We start from the raw sequence: 27,866 nt of genomic DNA on the forward strand, positions 1-27,866 counted from the left end.
CAATTTCTTGAATGGTAACCGTAGTTCATTAAAACTTCAGGTGCGGCCTCTGCCACAACAGCCATGAATGTAGATACTGAAATTGATGCTAGTCTGCATAGAAGATGCCCAATTACAGCCTGGAACAGTTTCCAAGTAAAAAATAGGAAACCTGCAATGAGAGGCCCCAAAACCCTTTATTTCAATATTAGCATTAGAAACCTAATATTCAGGAGATTTATTTTGTTGTTTAGTCTGTAAACATTACAACACTGCAAACATAACTTGTAACACTGGTCTGGAACGAAATTTGCATCCAAGTTTTCGGTACATCACATTTTTCCGACGTGGCATTGCAATCACGCTTGCTGACAACTGTGCCATCAGACTATGCAAAACCATGTAAGCCATGGACAAAGAGGAAAATTTTAGGCAAAGTTTTTACAGCCTTTCTAACAAAACCAGTAAGAAATTGGCCATTTTAGATTGATAACTTCACTGCACAAAAAAAAATTGCGATGCTTATCCAGTGTTCCATACTTTTAAGTGTCTGCTAAAATTACTTCAGACAATTAAAAAGGCAAGCTCACAACAGTGGACACTATTACTATTTCTGAGGCAACAAATCGCAACTTCAAACAAAATCAATTGTTTAATAGGAATAACTCGTGTGGTAGCCACTACAGACCTGGAGTTTCATCCAAGTAGGGCAAAAATAAACTCTCTGCCTCTCTGGAATCGTTCATCAGCAAAAGATAGAAAATTCAGTTTATAAATGGAACTTCTTTCCCTACTATCAAATCTATGACTCACTATTTTGAAGGAAGTGCCCGCCGTGGCCCTGGAAGTGGAGTTTCTCCTAATCAACGGTCAGATACTTCGTGCACCGAGCCAGGTCTGCTGCAGAGCCTTGCTTTGGCCGCCTGTTGGTGGCGTTAACCCCGTAAAACCGATGAACAAGGTTAACATAAAGTCCGAAAGTGGCCTTCAGCCTGGCATGATAGTTTTTAATGTGACCCTGTTATCGTACAGAGAAGAGTTTTGTGCAGTGGCTGTGAAACCAGCCTTGCCAACTGAAGGCTTATGGCGGCTAGACATGCAGGCACCTGCGCGTCGCTAGCGTGGGTACACCCTACTTTTAGGTTACACAGAAGCTCATCTGTTGGCATGTTTTATATGTCACATTATTGATACATCCCTCTATCCCACAATAGACTGATATATCTTAAATATTGACTGTCTGTAAATGTTTGTTTCGGTGAGAGCAGTTTGTCAGTACACAGATAAGTGCTCTTATGACCAATAGCACTGTACACTGCAAACTCTCCTGAACCACTTTCACTGTTTCGGTTGCTGAGAAAGCATGTGACTACACAGCCTCCAGCCCATGCAAGACTAGAAAAGGAAAGATGAGGGGATAAATAGCTTTACTGTGAGCTCTACCATCCATTCAAGCAATGGCAGCTTCTGGAGAAGGCATACCCAGATACGAGGGGGTATCCAAAAGCTTTGATTATGTCGAATATGTCATATAGGTATTTACACAAAACATTGCGCATAATCAGTGTCATTGCCATGCATACTTGAGCAAATATCAGGTCTTTCTCTGAAGTAGTTTTTTTTCCACAGGCTGCAAAAATACCAACCTTCCTGATGAACAAACTGAAGTCCGCAGTGTTATAAACTTCCTCCATTTGACGACAACACTCCAAAGGGGAGGAAAGTCCATCATATGACACTGTGGAGAGACTGAAGGGGAAGTTTAAAAGCTGTCATATGTTCCCAACAGACTAACCATGGGCAGGTAGACCCTCAATCAAGGATGATCTTACCAGGGTGAAGTGGAGGCCATTAGTGCAATGGTGGAGATTAGGCTAAGTTACGGAACTGTGTAGAGGATTATTCACGAGGAACTGCACATGAATAAGGTGTTTGCACGCTGGGTACCTCGCTTGTCAGCACCTTTTCGAAAGCAAAATTGTCAACATTTCCCAAAAGATGTAGACTCTGTTGGAGTAGAAGGAAAACTTTTACGCAGGTCTAATCACTATGAACAAGTGTTGGGTATACCTCTACGATCAGGAGACCAAAGAAATGAGCAAGGAGAAAAAATATATATCCATCATCAAAGTCATGGCATGATCAGCAAAGGCGTCAGTCTCCTGGCTGGCAATTCACTCCTCCACAACAGCCAAGCATACGCTGTTGGCACCCACCAGTTAGGGTATAACTTTTGTAGAATCCACCTTATTCGCCTAAACTTGTCACGCGACTAGTTTCTCTTCCTCGAGATGAAGAAGCTACTTTGTGATCGGCGATTTAAAAACAGAGAGGATGTCATTTTCAAAGTGGAACAGTGTTTTCCGACAAAGCGGTCGACTTCTAGAAAGAGGGTTCGAACTATGTGAATAAATGTTCGCGAAAATGTTACTCTGCAGGGAGACTACATGAGAACTATGACTACTGCAAGTGATTTTTGTATGCTTTTTATTTCGTGATGATAAAACTTTTGGATACCCCCTCATAGGCCACGATGCAAGCCAATGTTTCCCCCCCCGTCCTTCCGTTGACAGATACACTAGGCAGATGGCAAACGTGCAGCAACTGCACCTGCCTACACGGCGAAGAGCCACAATTCTAGAACACAACTCTAGAACCCAATAAAAAAAGACAACACCAAGCAAGTTGTGTCAGCGCATCATCTCAAGCAGCACAACGCTTTTTGTCACATTAAAAAAAAAATTCAGCTGCTTTCAACGCTGTCACAATCAAGAGCATGCATCACGTTGAGTAGAGATGCCTGCCCTCTTCTGACAAGTCTCTGCCAGTTCAACATGGCTGTCACACACACACACACTAGTGTCAATCTGTTCAGCACGACACTCGTCCACTGCCCGCGGTTGTCTTCAGGTCCGCCCGGCCATCTTGCGCAACTTAGCAGTGTAGGTCATCATCAGCGTGCTAACGCTCTCCAGTCGGCTGCTCTTGAACTTCTCGTATGGGGCCTGCAAAGGGACAATACCTGCTCACAAACCAATGGACAGACATTATTGCGTGCTATTTTACTAATCACATGGTTGTTATATTAAATCTGAGCAGACAGCACTAAAGGTGTGCACGGGCCGAAATTTTGAGCCCGAGTCCAGCCCAGGTCCGATCATACAGTCCCGAGCCCAGCCCATCATGCTATAATCACAGTTGAAGCGATGATACAGAAGCAAATAATTTCCGGGTGAAAACTTCATCCAAGATCTTAAAATAGAGAGTTCTCAGGGTTAAAATGCCAAATTTGGTGAACATGTAGAGGCAAAGCATATACAATCGAACTCTGATATATCGAATTTTGGTTATATTGAACTCGCAGAATATCCCCTTGAAAATACCGTGTACAAGTATAGGAAAACCGCGTCATACAGTCGAACCCGGTTATATCGAACCCAGATATATCGAATTTTGGTTATATCGAACACACGGAATATCCCCTTGAAAATCCCACGTAAAAGTATAGGAAAGCCGCGTCATATATCGAACTCAATTTCACAGGTCGTTCGACATATCGAATTCCGCACCACGCGCTGGAAAGTGTGCCTTCCCCAAAGACGATCGCATCACCCTTGGCCGTTTGCCGCGTCACATTTTCAAGCCACGCACGGAAGGAATGAGAGGGGACAGTTCGGCGACGGCTGGTCTGGGCAGCGCCGCGCCCATTCCCCAAAGGCGTGCATCTGCAGTTACCGTTTCCCGCGCGCCAACACATGACGTTTGCAAGCCATGTGCGTAGGTGTGCCCTTCCTTTTGCCGAGCTATCTCTTTCAGCACGCGCTACGCATGCGCCAAGCCAGCTCAGCCGTTTTCAGACAGGCGTCGGACGCTTTCTCCAGCGTGTGTTGCGAACCCTCTGCGCGCGGTGGCTATGGCGCCTGCGGACGTTAAAAAGCAGCAGCTCTCTCTTCTTTTGCGAGTCATCCTTTCTTATCGTTGTGCTGTTCGGACGTTAAGAAGTGGCAGTTTTTTTTGTTTTGGCGGGAGTCGTTTATCTTTGCATGTATGAATCAACGAAAGCACGCAGTCAGCTGCTGCGATCATGACGCCCGCCTCAAGCGCGGCGTGATAAATTGAACCAGGCTTGTGCAATTAAGCCATCACGGACACTCTGCCAAGTTTGCTTCCCTCCACCGCAGGAGCGATCAAAAAATAAACACGTCCGACGTTATCGCTGCGCAGCATCTTGGCATGCTGCCAAGAAATGAGCTGTGGATAAGACGACCGAAACTAAGTGACGAGAGCCATCGACATGCAAGCGAAAACTCTCGCGATTTCTGCCGCGGTGACACAAACCTCGTTTTGAGCTGCTGCGGTGGCTCGAGCGGTGAGAGGGAAGCAGTTCCAACAAGTTCGAAATTTTTCGCTGTCGCTGCCGCTCGTCGCCGAGATCGCTCAATAGCTTGCATGTGAGCGAGCTGGCCTTAACGCTTTTTTTTTTTTTTTCAAATTCTCGGGTGCAAAAGTGGAGGGTGGGTTCATATGGGAGTGGGTTGATTATGCAACAAATATGGCATCGTTTTTTTCGCATCGTAAGTGCCGTCACGAGCAGATTTCTGTATATCGAATTATCGATACTATATCGAACTATTTCGCGATCCCCTTCGAGTACGATATATCCGGGTTCGACTACATAAAATTAAGGTATTGTGCAAAAACAAACTAGTATGTATTGAAATGAGGCATTCCTGGATAATGAACCCAGTAGCGCTGAAGTTTCTTTTGGTACTACAACTTGTGGCTGGAGTGACTAACACTTTCTTTAATAGGAAGCCAAGTTTTCGGTAGGCAGCTTGTTTGCTTCCCCAAAAGGGCGCTAGCTCTAAACCTAAACAAGGTTGATTTTGTGCCTAAATACTGAGCTCGCATAGCTCACTGTGTGCCTTTCAAGCGAACTTTTCGCAATAAGAGAAACAAGAGGGAACCTTTGGAACTTTGAGCTATGTTCCGCTTCAAACGAGGCCACGTCAAGGCAATAGTAAGCCACAACAGATATTTGATAGGTGACAGCGTAGCATGAATCTTAAAATGTATACCTAAACATCAGTGCTGGTGTTACCCAAGTGGAGATATAAAACTCGAAACTAAATAGCCCACATGCGGCCCTTTTGCTCTTTCATTGGCGGCTGCCAAAGATCCGTTCGCGGCGAGGAAAGACTGGTCGATGCCGGGAGAGAACTCTGAAGCTCTTGCATGGTGAAGGCGTCCTAAAATACTGTGCATTGTAGACATGTATCGCACTATGACCGCATACGCGCTTTCGCAAAAGTTGCACGTATTCATGACCGGGGTGTGCAGCCCGACACAGCACAGGTCAGTAGTGTGCAAGGTGGCATCCTATAACACATCTCTCCAAATTTATTTAGGTTTTTTTAATTTGAATGGCCAACTGTACCTAGTGAGACATGTTCTACAGGACTGATCTTACAAAACCAAATTTCACTGCTTCAAATCCCCCCCCACACACAATTAGCTTTAAGACTCATGTCCCATCTTAAGACTCACGAGTAAACACAGCATGTTCCTCCACCCCAAACCTATCGCCCACTTTAGTCACAGCTGTTCAGCTTGCCTTGTGGGCACTCTTGGGTGCATCCAGCAGAAGGGCAGCCATGCGCTGCATGGTGGGCTGGAGGTCCTGCTCAGAGTACCGGCCATAGTGGGTTAGCAGGGCACCCCACCTGCAAGTGCGGAAGAAACACTGTGGGACGCTCGCTCCTAGGCAGAGGGCGCCAGGGACACCTCAACGAAATGGCCAGGAGTCTTCTCAGCCTGGACAAGCTCAGCCACTCTAAATTTAAGGTGTCCCGTCCCAAACACACACAGTCTTGAGTTCTAATGACGAAGTTTGTGCACACACTGTCTCCAAGTAAAATACCACGACTACTATGTTCAATATCCCCGACTTCTCCAGGTTCTCCAGAGCCTTGAAATAAGTGGAGCAAAAACACCAAGGTACAAACGAGCGCTAACAATTAAAATATATGAACAATGCAACAATGCTGGTTTATGGTTTGCTTGTAACTCAGGGGATGAACTGCAAAGAATGATTGATGACCTAGACAAGAATAGCAGAAAGGTAGGCCTGAAAATCAATATGCAGAACACTAAGGTAACACAGTCGAACCCGGTTATAGTATAGGAAAGCCGCGTCATATATCGAACTCAATTTCACCGGTCTTCGATATATCATTTGCCGCATGACGTTTTCAAGCCACGCGCAGAGGGAGGGAGGAAGGGAACAGTTCGGCGACGGCTGGTCTGGGCAGCGCCCATCTGCAGTTATCCTTTCCCGCGCGCCAGTACACCACGTTTGTAAGACATGTGCGTGGGTGTGCCCATTCTTTTGCCGAGCTATCTCTTTCCTTCAGCACGAGCTTACGCATGCGTCAAGCCAGCTCAGCCTGTTTTCAGACAGACATCGGACGCTTTCTCCAGCGCGTGTTGCGAACACTCTGCGCACGGTGGCTGACGTGGCTATGGCGCCTGCGAACGTTAAGAAGCGGCAGATCTCTCCCTCTCTGTGTATGTTTTTTTTTGAGAGAGTCATCCATTCTTATCGCTGTGCTGTACGCAGGGCGTAGCGTAAGATATGGCCGGCTGCGGACGTTAAAAAGCAGCAGGGTTTCCTTTTTCTTTTTTTTAGAGGGGGGGGCGAGTCATTTATCTTTGCACTCATGAATCAACGAAAGCATGTAGTCAGCTGCGATCATGACGCCCGCCCCAAGCGCGGTGTGATAAATGGAACCAGGCTTGTGCAATCAAGCCATCACGAGCCTTGACGTTATCGCTGCGCAGAATCTTGGCACGCTGCCAAGAAATGAGCTGTGGAAGAGACGACCGAAACTGCGCGCGCCTTCGACATGCAGCGAAAACGCTCGCAATTTCTGCCGCCGCGACACAGAAACCTTGTTCCGAGCTGCCGCGGTGGCTCGAGCGGCCAGAGGGACACAGTTCCAACAAGTTGGAAATTTTTTGCTTTGTCGCAGCCGCTCGTGGCCGAGATCGCTCAATCGCTTGCATGTGAGCGAGCTGGCCTTAAGGGGGGACACTGGTCTTAAAACTATTTTCCTTATTTACCAATCAAAATTGATGCAACTTGGTGGGTTTGTGTAGTTTTTTGTGCAGATTCCAAAACTGCAATTATTTCTTTTGTGATCCAATTATTTCACAAGATAATTACATCAATTAGTCTAATTCTTACAAGAACAAATAGAAAATGACCAATGAATAAAAACTTCAAATGAACACATTGCTGGACACTGAAAAGAATGATGAACGCAATGTTGCAAGCAGTTTTTTGATTAAGCAATTATTTCTTGTTTTATTGCATAACAAAGTTCAAAGGTCAAAATACAGCATATAATGGTCACAAAAAAAAAAAGCCACTTTAAAAATTTTGAACAAGAAATTAAAAAATCTACTTGCAACATTGTGTGCTCCACATATTTGGCTTCATGCTGCAAAAAAAAAATTATTACTCTATCTGCAATAGGTGCCGAGATATTAAGGCCGCAAAACTGCAAGTGGTCGACAATGCATGTTTTGAGAAAAGAGCAAAAAAGAAACAGGGGATTATTTAACAGACATTCACTGGTGTAATGCACACATTTACAATTTAAAATGGCCAGAAACCTCCAGGAATGTAGTCTCTTTGCTTTCCAATGTCCCAGTGTCGCCTCTTTCATTTTGATTTGCAGTTGCAGCACATTCATTTGTCACTTTTTCGGCTGCGCGAGTCACATGCAGGCAGCGGCTTTTTCTTTTTTTTTACGTACGTGGTTTTGCTATGTCTTCGCATCAAGACCGCGGTGAGGAACGTTTATTGCGAAAAAGAAATGTAATTTGGAGCTGTTTGCTGCTTCCCAGTGCTCTGCATTGCACTGGAAGCAAGTGCATTCACTAAGGACTATGAACGAGGTCCGATCGGCGCAAACGCGCGGCGAGCTCTACGAAGACGACATGTCCCGCAGTTTACGCATTGGAGAATAAGTTTGACGGCGATTTCTTATCCCCGTTCACTTTTTTTAAATGCCAATATTGCCGCCGTATGTTTTACGCTTCGTCAATCTCGGTAAACTGTTTAGATCTGACGATCATGATATCGCCTCGCCAAGCGGACAGCCCGCCGCGCTGCCGACATAGTCACGAAAACAATCCGTCTACCGCTTCGTTGCCAGAGTTGGCGAGAGTTAAAGCTTTTTCTGTTTTGAGCTTATCTTTCTCCTCATCTGCAGCATGCGATATCACTGTCGCGGCGGGTGCCAGCGCTGGCAGTAGCAGTCTCCCGTGCCGGGGAACACGCTAGGCCTACTTCAGGCTCGTACACACGATCGTTCGGCGCACGACTTTCGTCGGCCTGAGCGCGCAGAGCCGGGGCAGGGCATCACTTGAGATGATTACTCAACTATTTTTTTCACTTTTTTCACAAATTCTTGCCGTGAACGCACCTCGCGGTTCGGAACCAAGCGCGGCCGGCGGCGTCACGTTTCCGCCGTCTCCCCGCGGCTCGGGCGCGCCGAGCAGACGCCGTCAGCCAGCTCCACCAATGCGGTGACGACTTATCGTCACGTGCACCCCGAATGGAATTGCAAATTCCGCGTTTTCTTTTTTGCTATTTTTTATGCGACCAATGGGCGAATGTAAACAGCAGAGGCGGCAATTTGAAGACTGAGACAAAGACTGCTCTTTGGAATGAGACCAAGATGGCTACGGTGCCGCGCACAAAATGGGAGTTACGCCTCGCGGAAAATGGTTGTTTCTTGGGTCGTTTTCGGCCCAAATTTGGGCAACATCGATTATATAAATTGGCATTGTGACTAAAATACAGACCCTAGAGATGAAAAACTTAGCAGATAGGTAGATAAAGAGCTACTGATTTCGCAAATCACATTTTCTAAAAAGTGATTTTGAGATTTTTTGGTCCGAAAGACCCTTCACGGGTCTTTCGGACCCTTCACGGGTGGGTTCAGTGAAGGGTGGGTTCATTATGAGAGTGGGTTGATTACGCGACAAATACAGTATCGTTTTTTCGCATCGTAAGTTCCGTCACAAGCCGATTTCTGTATATCGAACTATTTCGAGATCCCCTTAGAGTTAGATATATCCGGGTTCGACTGTATCAACAGCCTCTGGAAGGAACAGCAGTTTACGTTAGGTAGCAAAGCACTAGAAGTACTGGCAAGTATGTCTACTTAGGACAGGTAGTATTTGCAGATCTGGATCATGAAAGGGAAATAACGAGAATAAGATTGGGATGGTGTGCATTTGGCAAGTACTCTCAGACTATGACTAGCAGCTTACCGGTATCGCTCAAGAAGAAAGTATACAGCAGTTGCATCTTACCTGTACTCACCTATGGGGCTGAACCATGGAGGCTAATATTGAAAAGGGTTCTAAAGTTGTGGACAATGCAGCGAGCAATGGAATGGAATGTGGTAGGTGTAACGCTAAGAGATAGGAAGCGTGCAGAGTGGATCAGAGAAATAAGAGTTACTGACATTCTAGTAGAAATCATTTGGGGCAGCAGAAGGTTAGGTGGGTAGATGAGGCTAATGGCACATTCGGTTGGGGGGGACGAGAGCAGAGGCGATGAGCATTGGCACAGCAGTACAAGAGCACATTGAGTGAGGGTGTAACTGTCCTCCCATGGGAACGCTCTCTGCGTGTTGAGAGCAGTGCGCCACGACCACGTGACCGCACTTCTCAGCATTTTCCACCTGCCCACAGTGGCAGAGTTGCAACCTGAGGAGAGGCCAACGCTCCGTGAAGAACTGCTTGTTTTGTATGCCTTTGTTCTCACAGCGCGGCGATTTCCCTCCTTCGACCCTTTCGACGTCAGCAGCGACTCTCAAACATGCATACAGCACTTGAGCAATGCTTTCCGCTTCTGACGCAAATTCTCTTGATTCCAAAGAGCTCGCTGAGCGCAGACGCTTTGCAGCCACCATTTTGAGCGTCGCCGCCTCAAGGGCTTTATGCCATGCGACTTCCTCTGCACTCGCTTAGACGAGAGAGTAGCTGGGAGTGCATTAGACTGCTCTCAGCGGAGGAAAAACCCTCCTCCTCTACCATTGGAAGCCAATGATTGTACTCCTGTTCTCCCACTGGATGGCGCCCACTTGTCAGAGCACTTTCGAAGTGCTCTCGAGTGCACCTGCGCTCCCACTCGAATTTCCCATAAGAAGTTACCAGGGGTCAAGTGGATGTAGCTAGCACAGGGCTGAGTTATATGGAGCAATATTGGAGAGGCCTTCGCCTTGCAGTGAGTATAGTCTGGCTGATGACAGCATTGCAAATGTATCCGCTAGCGGACATAGTAATCTGTGCTCCTTGCATACTTCCCCGCTGCAGCGACATCACTGCCACAGTTAGGTTGACAGTTCTTTCTGGCTTCCTGCAGATTACAGCTTAGCATAAAAACTGCCCGTGGGAGGGGAGAGAAAGAGAGCGTACCAAGAAAATGGCTCCTGACAAAGTGGGCCAGTAAGTAATTGTGGCACCGCACGCCCACCTGTTCTCCTTTCCCAGCAGGCTGAGGGAGAGGCAGAGGGCAGCGGCAGCCTGCTCCGAGGGCCGCACCCATGACATGGAGTAGTCCAGCAGGCTCAGCTCCAGCGCGTACTTGGCCACGCAGTGCTCAATCACGTCCGCCTGCAGGTTGGCGCCACTTCCAAGGTAAACAGCTCCACAAAACTTTACCAAAAGGTGGGACACAACCACTGGAAAACGTCAGGGGAGTTGTGGGAATAGGAACCTTTTGGGTGCAAATTGAATTGGAATGACAAAAGGCACTGCAAACAAATTTTGTTTTCAGCCATCACCAGCGTACCACAACTCCTACCACGCATTGAATAAGGAAGCAGGCATCATCACTTGTCAGTAGTACCAATAAACGCTTCTGTTTTTTTGCCAAGAGGTCCGGTGACTGGCAATTTTTGTGATCTAGCTTTTCTCAGCCACAAAACCAAAGTTTTCTCAACATCAGGAAAAGCAGAATCCCTCAAGCAGCACCTCTTCATTTTGGATGCGGCCCCACCTTTCAGCATCTCCCGAGTATTCCATATGCCAGACTTGTCAAGAGCAAGTACCACGCACGCGCTAGAGCGCTCTTGTGGTTCCATTTTCTATGGAATGAATGAGGTCCAACTTTTCCTTAACAGTCAGTATACGATATTTAGGTCGACTAGGCCTTGGCATAGTGCCCACTGTTCGCGCACACACACTGACGCTTTGCACAGAACCACCTCCAAACAAGTCACCCTCCAAAAAACATGTTGCCAAATCTTAACAGCACAGCACACGCAGTGAGAGGTCGGCGTGAGCAGTCACATGGGTATAGGCTGGTAGGCGGTAGCCATAGTGCTAATACACTGAGGTGATAGGGTTTACGGCATGATGATGGTGGTTACTGAAATAGGACTGGCCATTACCCAGCGATGCGCTCGCGTCAGCGTTTTGGTTCACAGGCAAGGGTGCAGAATCAGCGATGCTTCTCAGGCTTCCTACTGACACGAACATCGTTGCACTCATCGGAACATGGCCACAATGTCTTATAGTTGGCTGTGCCGACGGTCTGTACTTTGATGATGCTTTTCGGAAAAGCGGAGAATGTTTAAAGTCACAGAACGGTGGAAGCAAAGCTGCTACAGCAAACACATTAAGCGGTAGGCATTTCACGAGCCACTATGTCCTAAGCAGTCAGCCAATACATGTGTTTCAATCGTGCCTAGGCTGCAGAATTCTCACAACTACGCTTTAACCGCAACTACTTGGTATGTGGGTACGTATTAACGAGGTTTTACTGTAATATATTCCTCTTCGCCTTGCGGCATGACTGAGCGCTGGCAAGACAGAATATCGCCCTGCATGGATAACATTAATTGCTGCGAGTCAGCTGCAATTCACTGCAGAATATTGTGCCATTTTTCCTGACATTGCAATAATTTTCATACCTGCCAACCGGAAAATTTTAAAATTCGTAAACCCTTCGCGACCAAGGAGGTGGGGGACTTTTTCCTTCGTTTCTAAGAATTTACCTTCTTTAGCAACAAGCTTGCTCACTCACCCACAAGCGAAATCAGTGTCTTTTAGAGTATTGAGCAAAAACTATTGTGTCACGATTTATTTTTGCAATACTTTTACGGTTGCTACTTTACCTACTGATAACTGACATTTAGCAGGATGTGTCGAACTAAAAACGCCGTGAAATGGCATTCTGCACGAATCGCACCGAGGTCACTATCGCTGCGTACAAAACCTGTCAGGCTTGGCTGGCTGTCCATGGCTCACATGTATCCTTCGTGCCTTTTCGAAGCGACGCGGAGCTTGATGTCGGACTTGGCACCATGTAAAATGTTAACGTCACAGGCACACATGGTGCAAAATCCGAACCTCTCTCCTTTCTTAGACTGCACGAAGCATGAAAATTCTGACGTGTACAACTTCAAAAATACAGTTGAATCCCGCCACAACGAATACCGCCACAACGAAATTTCCGCGACAACGAATAATTTTTTATTCCCCGCGAGTATCCTATAAGAATTAATGGCCTAAATTTCTCTGCACAACGAACCATTTTTGCAGAGCGTTTCCGCTTCAACGAAATTTTCGCGTTCAAAATCGAAACCGAAACTAGTTTTATTGGCGAGAAGTCCAAGTCAAATCCAAAGCCACATTAAGCATGAAATCACGTGATTGCAGTTCCGCCATTTTGGCTTTGTGTCGTGGTCGCGTTCTTCACTCGCTGCCTTTCTCTTCGACAACGACGAGTTTTCATCCGCAGGACACGATGGCAACGCAAGTGAAAAAACGCAAAACTCTTTCCCTTGAGCAAAAAGCTCAAATAATCGCCCAAGCAGAAAGCGGAAGGAAGAAAGCGGCAATTGCTGAAGACTTCGGAATTCCTGCAAGTTCGCTGTCAACGATTCTAGGCAATAAGGACAGCGTGAGAATGGCACTTGCTTCAGGCACATCCTCGAAGCACAAAAAGGTGACGCGGCCCCTCCATGAAGAGTTGGACAAAGCAGTGCATGCGTGGTTTGTGGAAGCACGAGCCAGCAACGTCCCCCTGTCCGGAAGCATCGTCCAGCAGAAAGCCTTGAACTATGCATGCCTACTTGGCATTGATGATTTTAAAGCCAGCATTGGCTGGCTAAACCGTTTCAAGGCCCGCCATAACATCGTTGGAAAAGTGTTGTGCGGCGAGTCAATGTCAGCAGACGTGGACGGAGCAGCTGCTTGGAAGGCGAGTAACATGGCCGGAATTTTAAGCAACTTCGCGCCTGCAGACATTTACAACGCCGACGAGACCGGGCTATTCTACGAGATGTTGCCGGCTAGGACGCTCGACTTCAAGGGGCAGCGCTGTCACGGCGGCAAACACAGCAAAAAACGCATCACAGTACTGCTTTGCACAAACATGGATGGCTCGGACAAGCGTCCGCCGTTAGTCATAGGCAAAAGTGCCAAGCCGCGCTGTTTTAAGGGAACTCGTAGCCTACCTGTGCAGTACAAGGCGAACAACAAGTCATGGATGACCCGCGCTATTTTCACCGAGTGGATGATGGCATTCGACCGCGACATGAAGCGGCAGGGCCGTAAAGTTTGCTTGCTTTTGGACAATTGTTCAGCGCATCACTCCGACGAAGTCAAGCTCACTAACACGGAGCTGAGGTTTTTCCCTCCCAATTGCACGTCTGTCTTACAGCCTCTCGATCAGGGCGTGATTCTTAGCCTGAAGCACGCTTACCGCGGGAGGTTAATTCAGCGGCTGCTTTTTAACACTGAAACCGGCCGAGACACGAAGGTGGACTTGTACGTGGCACTGCAGATTATGTCTGCTGCCTGGAGCACACTGGGGCGCTCAGTAATTGTGAACTGTTTCAGGCACGCCGGATTTGCCGAAGGTCGACCCGTACACTCTGCTGGCCTAACACCAGGCGTTACAGACGACGACGAAGAGGCGTCACCAGCTCCGGGGATCGCGGCCGCCTGGAAAACGCTGGGAGAAATAGGAACCGTGCCGCCTAATCTCGAGCTCGACGAATACATCGGCGCTGACGCTTGTGTTGTTGTTCACGAAGATGTGAGTGATGAGCAGATCATAAAAGCTGCCCGGAATGATAAGGACTCTTCCGATGAAGAAGACGACGACGTACAGGAAGCGCCGGCTGCGGCAACCGCCGTACAGGTGATGGACGCTTTTGATGTCATCAGGAATTTCGTTGCTGTCCGAGACGACGATGTTGCAATGGGTTTGCTGACCGAGTGCGAAAATCGCGTGACGGCGTTGCTCGCCGTGAAGCGTAAGCAAACCAAGCTTACAGATTTTTGGCATTAAACGCCTTTGCTGCTGCTTGGGCAATTCTTTCTGCGTTTCACGTCAAATTTTTGCGATAACGAAGTTCCGCGAGAACGAATTTTTTTTCGTGCACCGTGAATTTCGTTATAGCGGGATTCAACTGTACTTGGAAGTATTGTCGCGGCTTTGAGCCCGCCTTTGCACCGCGACACCGCTACTGCTAAAAACACTATAGTCGCACTGCGTCGGATGTGGCCGCAGATCAAACAAAAACAGAGGCCAACAACCAAGTCGTCCAAACACATGAACAAAGGTTTGCAAAGGCCGCAGGCAGTATTGAGTTTTGGATATGGATTTATGTCTACCCGAGTAGACAACAGAAGCCACTACAACATTTGCAGCTGCTGATATCACGAATATGTGTTGCCCTCTCGTGGCTGCGGAAGGTACTATAATAGTGTTAATAAAACATTTTCCATAAAATTTCATGCAAGATTCGTAAAATCGTAAGACTGATCAAAATTCGTACATTTTACGAAAAATTCGGAAGAGTTGGCAGGTATGAATATTTTTGATGGTTTTCTCGACATTTCACCTATTTTATTCCTGTGCACAAAATTTCCCTGACAATTCCCGGTTGCTAGGCAGATTTAGAGAGATCGTACTAAATGACATGCTGCTATAGGCATTGCAGGCTGTCTGATATGCTATTGTTCCCACAAGAGAGCGTCAAAGTCCCGAAAGCTAAACCACTCAACCGGACCAATGGTCTGTCAACAGGAGCCTGAAATCAATGCGCGTTCAATGTGCACCGGTAATGTGTCTTCCAAAGCAACAATTGTCCTCCCACCTGGGCAGCCTTAGAGTTTCGTCGCAGAAAGTGCAGGGGCAGGGGCCGGCCCATGGACCAGTCAAGGACGCGCAGGATCTGCTGCTCCATGCGCAGAACCTCGCGCCCCTGGTACGCGCCGTCCGTCACGTACACCACATCACCCAGTGTGGGGGCCATCATCTCTTCAAACTTGCTGGCCGTGAAGAGGGCCGACACGCCCACCAGTTGCAACTTCGAACGGCTCACACTCTGAGCCTGCATAGAACAGTTTGCAAGGCTAGTCTCAGTTGCGCAATCCTGTCTTGCTGAAGGCCTACACTGTGAAGTGAATTGTTAGAGTAAAACAAATTGTGAGAGCTAGAAGTTTTTTGCATTCTTACCTATGTCTAATCAGGCTGAGGAAGCTGTAATTATGCCAATATTTGTTCAGACTCATGTTCCTTGCTTTAGCTCAGTGTGCATTTAGTGGTAAATGAGATCAATAGAAAAATGACTAAATATGTCACCGACCATTCTCTTTGCAGAAACGATATTCCTAGCCCAAGTAAATGTATCCTATACAAAAGCGAAGCAGCCAGACAAGCTGCGACAAGCCTTCATCTAAGTAGGCCTTGCAACAACAGCTTTCCAGCATGCCATCAGCCCCACACTGAAACCAGGCATGCCAGACCAAGAAGTGTCCGTGATCACTGCCCACATTTTCCTACCGACAGTTGTATGAGCAGACATTGCAGTGCACACCTGCAGGAAGCGGTCGACCAAAGAGACCGTGAGGAAGAGGGTCTCTGGGAGCAGCTGGAAGCGCGAGTGCACCTGCATCAGCCAGTTGACCAGGATGGAGCGCATCTCTGGAGTCACCGACGGCTGTAGGCGCAGAAACTTTGGCTGCACAGGCCATCGAACCTGCACACCAGTGCACCACACACATCGTCACTGCCTCAAGGCAAAGCGAACGCAAGCATCAGAAGCATGTATGAGAGGAACACCATAGGTGAAAACCTTCAGCCGGCATCTATTCAAGGACACAGGCAAAAAAACAGTGCAACACACTTCTCCCACAAACTAGCAAACACAAGCAAACTGCAGAATACTGCTCGCCACAGAGAGGCAATGAAGGGCGCACCTCAAGCGAGGCCATGTAGTCAAAGATGTCCTGGGCGTACTCTGAGCACAGCTGGGGCTCATGGCCATCCTCGGCATCAATGTTGGGCAGCCCGGGTGGCAGGAGGGAAGCAGAGTAAGAGTGTTCAACGGTAGGCTTCTCCTGGGGCTCCTCGTTGATTGTGGTCTTCTGGAGGCTCTTGGAGAGAGAGGCCACGTCGTCTGTCTTGCAAGGCACCTGGAGGATGACCGAATTGTGGGTGAAGCAGCCACAGCTGCTGAAACTCTGCAAGGAAGACCAGCTTAAACAGCAAAGTGAATGGGAAAGTAGTGCAGGACTTGAACAGGGACCAAGATTGTCACATTTAAATCAGGGCCACTAATTCGCAAAATTAAACCACTAAACTATGCAGTTATCAGCGTTAAGTAAAGAAACCACAATGAGAAAGTGGCCATGGAAGTGAAGTCAGACACTGCTCCTTAAACCACTTGAGTGATCACAGAGGTCACTGCGCGCGGGGGTGCGATCTCCGAGGCCATAAGCCATTGGTGGCAGTTTTTTTTGCCGCCACTAAATGACGCGCGGGCGATTCAAACACTTCTGCAGTGGGCGATTCGATTGGTTGAAAATTGCGTTTCTTTTATTCCGGCTCCTTTACACGTTTTTCTGCAGTTATAATGCAAAAAGAAAAGTTATATAATTGATATAGCGTCAAATTTTGAATTTTTTTTTTGTTATAGACCTTTGCATCGGGCGAGGGATTTGTCGAAATTCCTCTTTTTTGGACAGTCGTAAACCGGTTTTGCTGCAGCTTCCACAGTGCTTGCGCGCAGTAAACACGTCTGTCCAGTGAACAATAGGCAGCGCCCAGGGAGCCCAAAATGCAAATGTCTATACAGAAGGAACTCTCTTAGAAATAAACCACAGACCAACCAAAAATAATTCGCTATATCAGTGTTCATTATGGCGAGGTTAGAGTATTTATGTTGCTCCATACCAGCACTGTCGCATTTCTATACACCTACCACGAGGAATACTTGAGCACAGCTGTCCCAGGTAAACGGACGCAACAAAAATGCCACACCCCAATGTCACCACCTTTAGGTAGCTGCAAAATCCCTTTCCTATGGCAGTGCCACAGGTCTTTCACTTGTGCATGACTGTATTCTCAATGTGTGCAGCAGAAAAAGAATTGGAGTACAGATGACCAATTCTTATTTACAGTTCTGCTAGGAACTTCTGCACAACTGATGAACCAAACTCTGAAAAGCCTGCTCAGCTAGTGCTGAAGGTTTGTCTATCTCCAGTCTGAATTAACTACCATTTCACATCCGTATGAAGAATCTGGTTTACTGGACTAGCAAAAACGTGAAACATTACATAACTTAAAATCGCGGTTGCCTTCTTAGGCAGCAGAAAATAAAAGTACCGTCCAACAAGCTTGTACACTAAAACTATCCTCTAGCTCAATATTCTCAGTATGGTCAAGCAAAAGCATGACTGTTCAGAAGGAAAAAAAAAAAAAAATAATAAAAACAGAAACAAGTGATGTGGTAAAGTGTCAAATGGGAAGGCTGTGCATGGTAATCTGAAAGCGAATCAGATGCATCTTAGCCAAATCGGCATATCCGAAGTAAGAAATAACCTACAGTTTAAAATATTCTAATCGAATAAAAATCCCCCCCCCACCTTTTACTGCAACCGCAGCTTAGCTGGCACCCAGGAAGATCAGTCCTACCTTTAGAGTAAGAGCCCTGTTTGGCTGCCGCAGTGGTGGCCTCTGAGACAGCTGGCCCACAGTGGTCTTCTGGCCAAGGACTGTGGCTGTCTTCTTTGTGGCAGCCATGAGGTTCTCAGACTTCAGGCTTGCAGCTGGATTCCTGGTGGCAGGCATGAGGTTCTCAGACTTCAGGCTTGCAGCTGGATTCCTGGTGGCAGCCATGAGGTTCTCAGACTTCAGGCTTACAGCTAGATTCTTGGTGGCAGCCAGGTTCTCCGAGCCACCCTGCACAGCAGAGCAAGAACCAGTTCAAGAGGGCGCTGTCGGTCAAGGGTTGATTGCCTGTGTGCCAAGAACAAAGGGGCACAAATACAAACACCACTCCCTGTCCTGCCCTTTGTGGCTGAGCATGACAGCTGCGGGACTGACGCCAGACTTGGGAATAAGGCCTATAACGCAGGCCACCATATACATAGCTAGATCACTCTGGAACAGATCACCAGGCTGAGGTTTCCCTGTGCTCAGTGTAAGGAGAGTTCACTTTTTCGACATACAACCATCATGCTATTATCAGTAGTAAGATCAATGGCCACCCTTAATCTGCAACAATGCCAACTCATTCCATCCGCCTGCCAGTGCAACACGATAAAGTGCACTTCACAACAAGACAGACAGAACTTGCCAGAGCTGAGGTTTTGATTCATGGGGTTTAACATTTGAAAGTTATTTACAAGGGATGCTACAAGTGTGGTTTACATGGACCCGGCAAGACCAGGTTGAGTTGAGTTATCGGGTCGAAAACCGGCAACTGGGTTCATATAATCGCTGTTGGTACAGGTCGACGAGTAGAGGGGTCAAGTCCGAGTTAACTTTGCTGCAAGGGGTGGTTGACCCGCTCGACCCCGCTGCAGGAAGCATGCAAACACTAGTTGAGTCTGGGCACAGAGGGGCGAGGAGAGCAGTACGGAAAATGCGAAATGCATGCGAAAGGAACAAAAACACGGGATCAGGTGCTGTTTGCTAGTTTTTTGCCTTAACGCAAGGCACTGCTGTAATCGCTGCTCGACGAGTCGGGTTAACGTAAACGTGGTAGGTTGAGTGCACTCAGCTCGACCCCCGTTGTCGGGTCCGTGTAAAAAGGGCTACAGTGGCAATGTGGGACAAACACGGGTGCCTTGCCTTCCTCGTCCATCGAAACTCGTGTAGCCAAGCACCCTAGCCACCAAAGTAGACCCAAATGACAAGAAAAAAAAAAAAAGCCTGGGCATGAGACCTGTCACCTTGTAAAATACAAAAATTGCTCCCTGAACACCATGCACAGAAGTGGCCAATAGGTGAAGGAGCCTGCTTTACAGTTTTAAAGGAAAAGAACATTGACTAAATTACGTTATGGGATTGTGGCGGAAATGAAAATATCTTGCCTTGTATAAAAAAGGAAAGAACATTGACTAAATTATGTTATGGGATTGTGGCGGAAATGAAAATGTCTTGCCTTGTATAAAAAATTAGAGGGTCTCTCAGATATCTCTTAAAAGGAGAATGGCGAAAGACTACCCTTCCTTTTCTATCATTTGCCTCTCATAGGCATTCGTTGTAGTGTTACATATGTCCTTCAGGCAGAAACTAAATTTTCTGATAGGAACAATTTTTTGCACCCTGCGTGATCAGTAGGCCAGGCAGAACTGAAATATAAAGGATTATGCAAAAAATGTTAATATTTTGTTCGCGTCTACATATGTGGACATGGTGCCTCAAATCTGCTACATGAATGAAAACATTGCAACATTTTCTGCATTTTCTAACCAATCATCAGGCATAATAAATAGTTTCCTCTGAGAATACCTTGACGCCTTCAAGATTGGGACATCTGCATGCAGTCAGTGAATTATGTACTGCCGCGTCCACACTTATGGACACAAAACTCCACTGAAGCACTTTTTCTATGTCTAAAATAAGGGAATGTAGACGTTGCATGCCAGATTTCATTATTGACACATTCATTACAATAAATAGTATTATTAGGCACCGGTTTAGAAAGAGGCATGCAAAAATAAGCTACCGATTTGTCCTGCCGTAGAACGCAACAACGTCCATCTTTACTTGCCGTTTACAAGCACATTTCGCTGTAGCAAGAAGGGATGGCACCACGCACTTGACAAGGCGGGTCCAAATGTTATGGGTGCCAAATTTTTAAGGCGGAAATTCACACTTCGCGCGGATATAATAAAATTTGGGTTGCGTCCACATATGCGAACGCAGTGCCTGAAGGAGACAATTATGTAATTGGTTGACAGGAAAGGCGCAGTATCTGTCGCACTTTCTCTGGCAAGTGCTCACGGACTGCAAACCATCGCTCCTGTCACGTGGCGTTTCATGGCACACGTTCAAGCGTGGGATTGCAGATGGCAGGAATGCTAGACAAGAGCACATCTTGTGGAATACGACATTTCACACACACAACTCTCGCGCACAGGATTCCGTTCCATAAGATCAAGCACTACACAAAAACTACTGAACTAACCTCTTGCGGCAAAACGCTGTAGTTATCACTGTAGCAACCCCCGTGACCGCATGTCGGGAAACGTCACTGGTTTTCATATTTGCACAGTGTCCTTTATTCTCTGAAGAGCGCTCGCTTTGAGTTATGTTTTGCACTCTCTCCCGCGTGCTTATCAGCAATAACTACCATTCTTTCGCAGGGCTTACTACCTGCTTTTAGCAGTTCTCACTAAATGACACAGGAGTGTTTTGAATTCCTCGGATGAAGCAGTGACCATAGCCCCCTAACATTCGTCTATACATATGTTCCTGTGCTGTAGCGGGCTTGGACGTAGAACCTAAAATGGACGCTACTCTGCACTAGAAAACCTGCAAGTATTTTCTGGCAGGTGATATGTATATTAATTTTCGGTACATCACTTTTGTCGAAGTACAGCTGTCGTGGCCGCTACTGATTGTTTCCCGCATCGGACTACATAAAAACAGGCACATGCAAAGACTGAAAATTCTTGGCGAAATTTTTCTACAGAGTTTCTCACCATACCATAACCCATTATTCACAATAAAACAAAACATGACATGAAGGTTTAGTAGTCCTGAATTGTTATTTTTGGTCCTAAAGGTAATCTTAAACTTCATTTGCCTCTTGGTACTCGACATTGAAATACACTTGTACCCGGACCACACATGCTGGATGCACAGAAAATTGAAGGTAAAAAGCCAATAATGAGATATGACACATGCCAATCTAAGCTTGTAAAAAAGAGTGTAGCATACTCATCCCTCCAACAGTGTGTGAACAAATTATGTGATCACGAAATGGGAAGAGGTGTACAACTGCAAGTTGACAGGCTGTCCGCAAGCGGTATTCCTGAACACGACGAAGATTGATTTAAAAATATATTTTGCTAGGTCGGTGATGACTGCTAATCGTCTGTGTAAGCATGGGTTGTTTTATGCATAGCAAAATTACTTTAAAAGTACATACATTACATTACATCAATTGTTCAAGTTGCAATAATGGCCATATTGAAGGTTTCATATTCGCTGAAATAAAAAAAAACTGGTGGTTAAAGTGCAGTGTTCTGTCCTTTAACACTCACGCATGCTGTAGAAAATGTAGCTTCTTGGGTTCTCATGCGAGCATACCAGCTGTATGTGCTAACAGACATCTGCAATGCAGCCATGACTGCATAGCTTCAATAGATTTCATTGCCACTAATATTGGAGGCACTTCTTTCGGCCTGACCTAAGATGATGAATGTACAGGGCGATCCACTTCTAGCTATAACATGGTCACTGCTTTCAAAGCAGCATTGCGTCGGATGCAGGCGCTTATCGAAGCGAAGCGACATATGCACAGCGAGACGCGGAGCTGATGCTTCGCACGGCCTGCCGCCTAGATTTATGGAATGGCTGGGTCGGACGTAATGATGCTTTGAAAGCAGTGGCCGTGTTATAGCTAGAAGTGGATCAGCCTGTACATGTACAAGTCGAAAATTTGCAGTATTAAATCACTATTGGCCCTGCTACTGCTCCAGGTACTTGTTCCAACCACACCGAGCTTACAAACCTCATATGCGAAATTAGTTTCTAGCCGCAGGTGTGGAGCTTACACCGACAGTTCAATGCCAAGAGAAACAGGATCTGTGCTTGCTACAACAGAAGCCACAGGCACACACTCCGACCTTACGACCACAATGCTATTATCAGTACTATTACACCCCAATCTGCGACAACTCCAACTCAACGGCAACGCCAGCTTTCACCATCCACAATGCTTCCGGCTGGCACGTGACCAGAGCCAAGTGAGGCCATGACTATGATTGAATGGTCACACACAGCTGCTATATAGGGTGGATATCGAGTTCTAGCACCAGACGTACAACTGCTACTTCCCGGTGCCTGGCACCAATTTGTGTCGACTTATCAGCGATCTGGAGAACAAAACCAAAGCCATCATTATATCACAATTGCGCAAAGAATTTAAAGCACTCGAACTTCAACTGGTGTTTGTGCCTACAGGCAGCTGCTTTAGAAAATGTGCTCATTCTGTAACTTTAGCCACCTTACACTTCACCACACAAACATGTCAAAGCAATCCAAGAGCCAACAAAAATGGGCCACTCCAAAAACAAACCATCGTATAAACACAGACAAGCCACACACCAGCCATGACTTCCATCAAATTTTTTTAGGCAGTGAAGTGAAAACTCTTCCTAGGCAGCGGAATGTGGTCCCCACTAAGAGTTCGGCTTCCTCTAAAACACAGTGTGTTGCCAACATTCATTAAAGTTTTTCTAACAGTTGTGAATATTTAAAATCAGAAAAAAAAGTTCCGATTACAAGAATTTCGGCAGGTGTGCCAAACTATTTGGCAGAATATGAATGCTCCACCACTGTAGCCTTCCCTTCATTGCAAAAAAAAAAAAGTGACTGGGCAGGTGTAGGCGGGACCGCCATCATGCTCTCAGCAGGTCTGCGGTGCCACAATGCAAAAGTCTACAGATGCTCCTAACATAACTATGTACATTACTTTGGGCAAAAAGAGGTCTACATAGTTAAATATGGTATTCAGTGAAAGCTTCACAGCATGGTTATGCTTGGCAGAACTTTTTTTTTGGCATCGGTAGAACATGCCAAGTGCAGCATTGTTGCCACTGGCATCAATGGCTGGCTCTGTCGAGGCACGGTTGCTCCTCGTTCCATTACCCATCAAATGACTTCATGGCCGTTTCCATCACGTGATGGCAAGACACGACGTCACCCACGTGATTAATCACTTGCTCCACCCTCTTCCACTCTGTCCTCAGCTTCAAGTTGAAAGGTCGCCCAAAAGTGAAACAGACACCAAGGTGGTCTGCAAGGCTACACTGAAGGAATTAGCTGTGGTAAGACATGCATGACCTCTAGCTCGGTGAAGGTCAAATTTAGTGCCACACAAAGACCAACTATACCTAAAGTAGTGAAGCTTTTGCTTCAAAAACACCGTACAGCCCACAGAAGGAAATCCATTTCCAAGTCTTTCCACCATGTGCCAAGACCTACTGTCATGATCCCAGGATAATTCAGCTAATACTATAGCAGAAGCATGTACTTCACAAGGGTCACACATACAATATTTGTGCAAGAAACCAACAGAAGTAAACGCCTAGGCAAGGCAAATGACAACAGATAACGGCACAGGGCTCCAGCATCAGTGTCGTGCTGTCACTTTTAGTTGCTCAAGCAATCAATATGCATGTGGCGGCAATGGCAGCTTCCTTACAGTCATCAGCCAAACTATACCCACAGCAGGTCAAAAGCCTTTCCACAATTACTTGAACTAATCCGGTCCTGTGGTAGCTGCATCCATTTGATCCCTGTGAACTTAACCTCATCCATCCACTTTCTGCCTCCCCCTGCTACGTTTTCCTTCCCTTGGTACCCAATTTGTTACCCATAGCGACTATCAGTGATGTCTTCGCAATACACACCTAGCCCATTTATTTTCGATTTTTCACTAGAATGTCATTAACTCTAATAATCTCTCTGACCATTGTGTACAGTGCTTGCAAACAAATTAACAGTGTGTGTTAAGACTAACAAGATGCCAGGGCAAAATGTAAACCTGGCCAAGTGCATATAAAGGATGACTCACTTTATAAGCACACGAGTACTTTGCCAGGCAAGGGCATTAGAGACACTAACTGCAACTGTATGCACAGACCTTGAACTGGCACGGAGCTAATAATCGAATGTCCCAACTGCTTTAATGGTAAATTGTGAGGTTGAATGCCCAAAAGATATGAGACGTACGAGAGAAAGTGTAGTGATTGGTACTGAACTTAAACCACCTCAGTTCAATGCAGCGTGTTATTAAACAGATTTTACCAACAAAACTTGGCAACTCTACAAATATACCATGTTACTAAAAGGCACTGGAAACATTCAGTGCTCAAGTTAGCATCATGTTCCTTACATCGAACCAACTGGACTTACCACGCATATTAAAATCTATCGCCAGTGATCGACGCTTTACATCGCCGATTGACATGCTGGAATTGTTTTTCGTGCACCTAGCGCCACCCAGTGGTTAGTGTAGGCACTGCCCTTGTAGAACCAGATTAAACTGTCCCACTTTGGTGACGTTCTGATTTTTGATGGACCTTTTCGAGAACTAATGTGCACGTACTGTTACGAGAAAGGGAATGATGGCCGCATGTAAAAAAAAAAAAAAAAGGAACCTTCACTCGTGGTAATCCACCACTAACATCAAACTTTTGTGATCAAAAGACTTCCAGCAGGTCAAATATCGAATCATATTGCCGGCTTTGTCATTCGACAGTGCTGAGATGATAATTACTCGAAAATGGCGCCAGCTATTCACTAGCAAGCTTTGACTCAGAGTCCAGGTGGTTTGATTCTATGAAAACGCAGTCCTGAAGTTCCGCCGCATATCCAACGTGTATACCCTGTCATTATAGCACTTTGCAGTTTCGGTTTGTTGCGAAAACCAGGAACTGTTTTACCTCATGGCACGAGAAATGAGGCTGTTTCCACCTGTAGTTTTGTTTTTATGTAACTGAAGGATGGCACTGTACAGATAGCTTATTTTTTTACAGTGTTCCTTGGTCATTTATCTTCAAAATGTATATTTTAAATTTTGTTTATAATATGTCTAGATATTGCACCTTCCTCTATCTTATTTTTATCAACTTGCCTCAGAAATGACCATTTTCCAATTTTTTGCATCTTCCCTAATAAACTTTTTTCTTTGTAAGTTACATTTTTGGAAATAGCATTCCATTATGTAAAATTTTGTATGCTGTAACATGTGCTGGCAAAAAAATATCTTCAGAGACCTACAAAAAATAGCGAATTTTTCGTAACGAAAGAGTTAATTCTCACTACTCTCCCTTACGAAACTAAATGCATGCATCAGTAATTCAACACATTCAATGGCATACTTGCGGCACCAAATCCTTCATGAGCTACTTAAGTTCCATGTTTATTAAAGAGAAAGACCTATAGCCTATGGTGCAGCCGCAAAATGTGTTGCTGAGACCCCTCGTGATGTCATTTTGCCACCTGCTTAGTGTGACTAGAAATGTCCTTCGCATTGACACTTAAAGAAAAGTTGGGCCATCACCGGCAATCAAACCATCATCCCTCCGATTCCCAACCGAGCAAGCTAGCCACTACTCTAAGCCACGGTGAGTACAATTTATAGTTCTCACCTAGCGTGAGGACGCCAAGAAAAACGAAAACTGCAGCAGTAAGAAAGAAAAGATTAAAATGAATAAAAATTTCAGAAAGCTGCTCCCGGGTATAGCTTGTGTCAGCGGTTTGATGATGTCACTGAGACATTGTCATAGTCATAAGTCATGCGAAGTCATAATTCGATGGCATCACAAGGTAATGTGAGTGATTTCATTGGTTTGACGTCACACAACCAGCCAATCATAAGGCTGTGCCAAATTTTAACCTAAATGCCGCAAGACGCCAATACCAGACTCCAAACAATTATGCACTGTCGAGTGGTAGCATTGGAGGTAGAATAATGCCAATGGAATCTTAATGGAGTGGCTAAGTAGGTATAGAAAGTTGTTTGTTAGGGGTGAAGAGCATAGCAGCAGCAGCAATGATTTTGCATGCCCTAATGCATGGCATATATCCACAGTGGGGAATCAGCCAGAGTTCATTGCATGTGCAAGAAAAGAATTCATAGTGTCAATTTAGACATATAATAGATAACTTAATTATGCATTAGTGTCGCTAAAATAACCAGGAAACATTTTGAGGCAATAGGAATAGTAATTAAAGAAAGAAGGATATTAAAAAAAAATGCAATTAAAATTTGTAAGTATAATCTAGACAGATCAGCACTGACAAAACAAATATTGCGGTAGCAATATTATAGCTAAAAAGTAACTCACACCAGTTTTAGGACATACCCTTTTCTTTACAAATCTTTTCAGGTATCTCACCGCATTGCCGAAGTTCAAGTATCCATGACAGGGATGGGCAAAAGCTGCGATGACGTTTGGGTGTGCACGAATTTTCACAACGGAGGCAAGAGGCGAGCAGAGTGGCGAAGAAGGGCGAGCAAGCAGTTAATTAAACAAGATACTGGCACAGTTTGTGACAGCTGACAACTGCCTCCACCACGGCATAAAGGGGACACTTAACTACGTACCGCAGCCAGAGCCATGGTGACAAACTGGCGGAGTTGTTCGACAGGCGGGTTCTCGCCACATGGGCCTAGGGAACTGAGAGTGGTGGCTAATAAGGACCTTGCCGGCAGTAACTGCCCCGAGCCGGGTCGGTACGTTTTGTAGCTAAACTCAAGCGCTACATCACACTAAATCGGCAGGTGCATACTGTTACAGGAGATGTAAATATTTTAACTGCATTCGAATAACAAAAGCTGCTAACCACCGCTAATCAAAAAGGTCCCCAGCTTGGTGCATTCCTCATTCAACGAAAAAATAGAGGAGGCTATGAACGAGGCCTACGCCGGCCAGATGGAACCAAGTGAACATATAAAGGTCCTGAGGACGCCAGACGCGTATTCAGACAAGCAAGGTAAGCGCAAAACTATTTGCACGTGACCTGACTAATCCAAAATTTGACCTACGAGCTGTCAGCTTGATGGCGGAACATGACGGCCAGCGCTAGTGTTAGCCTTTTGCGCAAAACAAAACGTAAATGCCTGCATTAATTGCGACAAGTGGGACATGCCTATTGGAGTCGGCAAACGAAAAGTCGTCGCGAACCTTGAGCGTGGGCTGCCCCACTAGCCCCACTGGCGTCGAGTGACTTCGCCAGACGCCGAACACCACTTGTCTGGAGCCCCACATGCGAAGCTGCATTTGCAGAGTTCGTGCCGAGTCGTTTCGAAAAGCTAACCCGTTCCTAGGGGCAGAGGAATTAATAAGCGGCGCATACCAAAGTCGGCGTAGCTGTCACAACGGATGAAAATGACGGCGCAACGGCACCCGACAAACAAGGGTTACCGTTTCACTTCAGCCGCATCACGCATTCGCCAGTATTGCTATCATGCAGATTACTCACCCATCGTGCCGAGCGCCCGAAACTCGCCATATCCGTGTCAGGTCTAAACTTTTCAGTTCAAACGTCCAAACAGCGCCTGCAGCCGTGGTGCCGTGGTCCTCTGGCGCTCTCGGACCGCTCGTGCTCAAGCCCCTGCTCGTGCACTCTTTGAAAGTGCCGCTGACGTTACTGGTTTGTATGGCTTTTGTCGACCGTAGCGCCGTCGCTCAGTCGGTGCAAGAGTGAGTGAATGGATAGACAAGTAAGTGAATTTATAAGATCGTTCTAGCTCAATTATTTTATTAATAAGCACCCTATATTTTACAAAAACACAATTTTAGTACAAATAATGTGA

General features: G+C 46.2%; 1 protein-coding gene across 2 annotated transcripts; it reads right to left on the reverse strand.

Annotated features, from left to right (window-relative positions):
• Nucleotides 1-157: 157 nt before the first annotated feature.
• On the reverse strand, nt 158-27,731 carry CycB (Cyclin B). Of its 2 annotated transcripts, none has more exons than XM_084580473.1 (8): nt 27,533-27,731; nt 17,996-18,262; nt 16,279-16,494; nt 15,897-16,058; nt 15,174-15,410; nt 10,535-10,674; nt 5,594-5,702; nt 158-2,984 (listed from the first exon to the last, which is right to left on the reverse strand). In XM_084580473.1, exons 1-8 carry the CDS (start codon nt 27,560-27,562, stop codon nt 2,886-2,888), a joined length of 1,260 nt encoding a protein of 419 aa, XP_084436599.1. In that variant the 5' UTR covers nt 27,563-27,731; the 3' UTR covers nt 158-2,885. The 2 variants fall into 2 exon arrangements, with proteins under 2 accessions (XP_084436599.1, XP_084436598.1); XM_084580472.1 differs by lacking the exon at nt 27,533-27,731 and adding an exon at nt 27,235-27,345.
• Nucleotides 27,732-27,866: the final 135 nt, after the last annotated feature.

The sequence above is a fragment of the Amblyomma maculatum genome, chromosome 10 (assembly GCF_055883805.1).
Source record: "Amblyomma maculatum isolate TAMU_Amacu chromosome 10, ASM5588380v1, whole genome shotgun sequence".
NCBI lineage: Eukaryota > Metazoa > Arthropoda > Arachnida > Ixodida > Ixodidae > Amblyomma > Amblyomma maculatum.

What these genes read in the sequence shown, in the direction of transcription:
- CycB (XM_084580472.1), bottom strand. Translation starts at nt 27,330, where the DNA reads ATGCAGCTTCGCATGTGGGGCTCCAGACAAGTGGTGTTCGGCGTCTGG. An exon ending in ACTACATGGCCTCGCTTGAG is followed by an intron (nt 16,059 to 16,278) that starts GTGCGCCCTTCA and finishes ACTGGTGTGCAG; the next exon opens with GTTCGATGGCCTGTGCAGCC. An exon ending in CACCCAAGAGTGCCCACAAG is followed by an intron (nt 2,985 to 5,593) that starts GCAAGCTGAACA and finishes GTCCCTTTGCAG; the next exon opens with GCCCCATACGAGAAGTTCAA.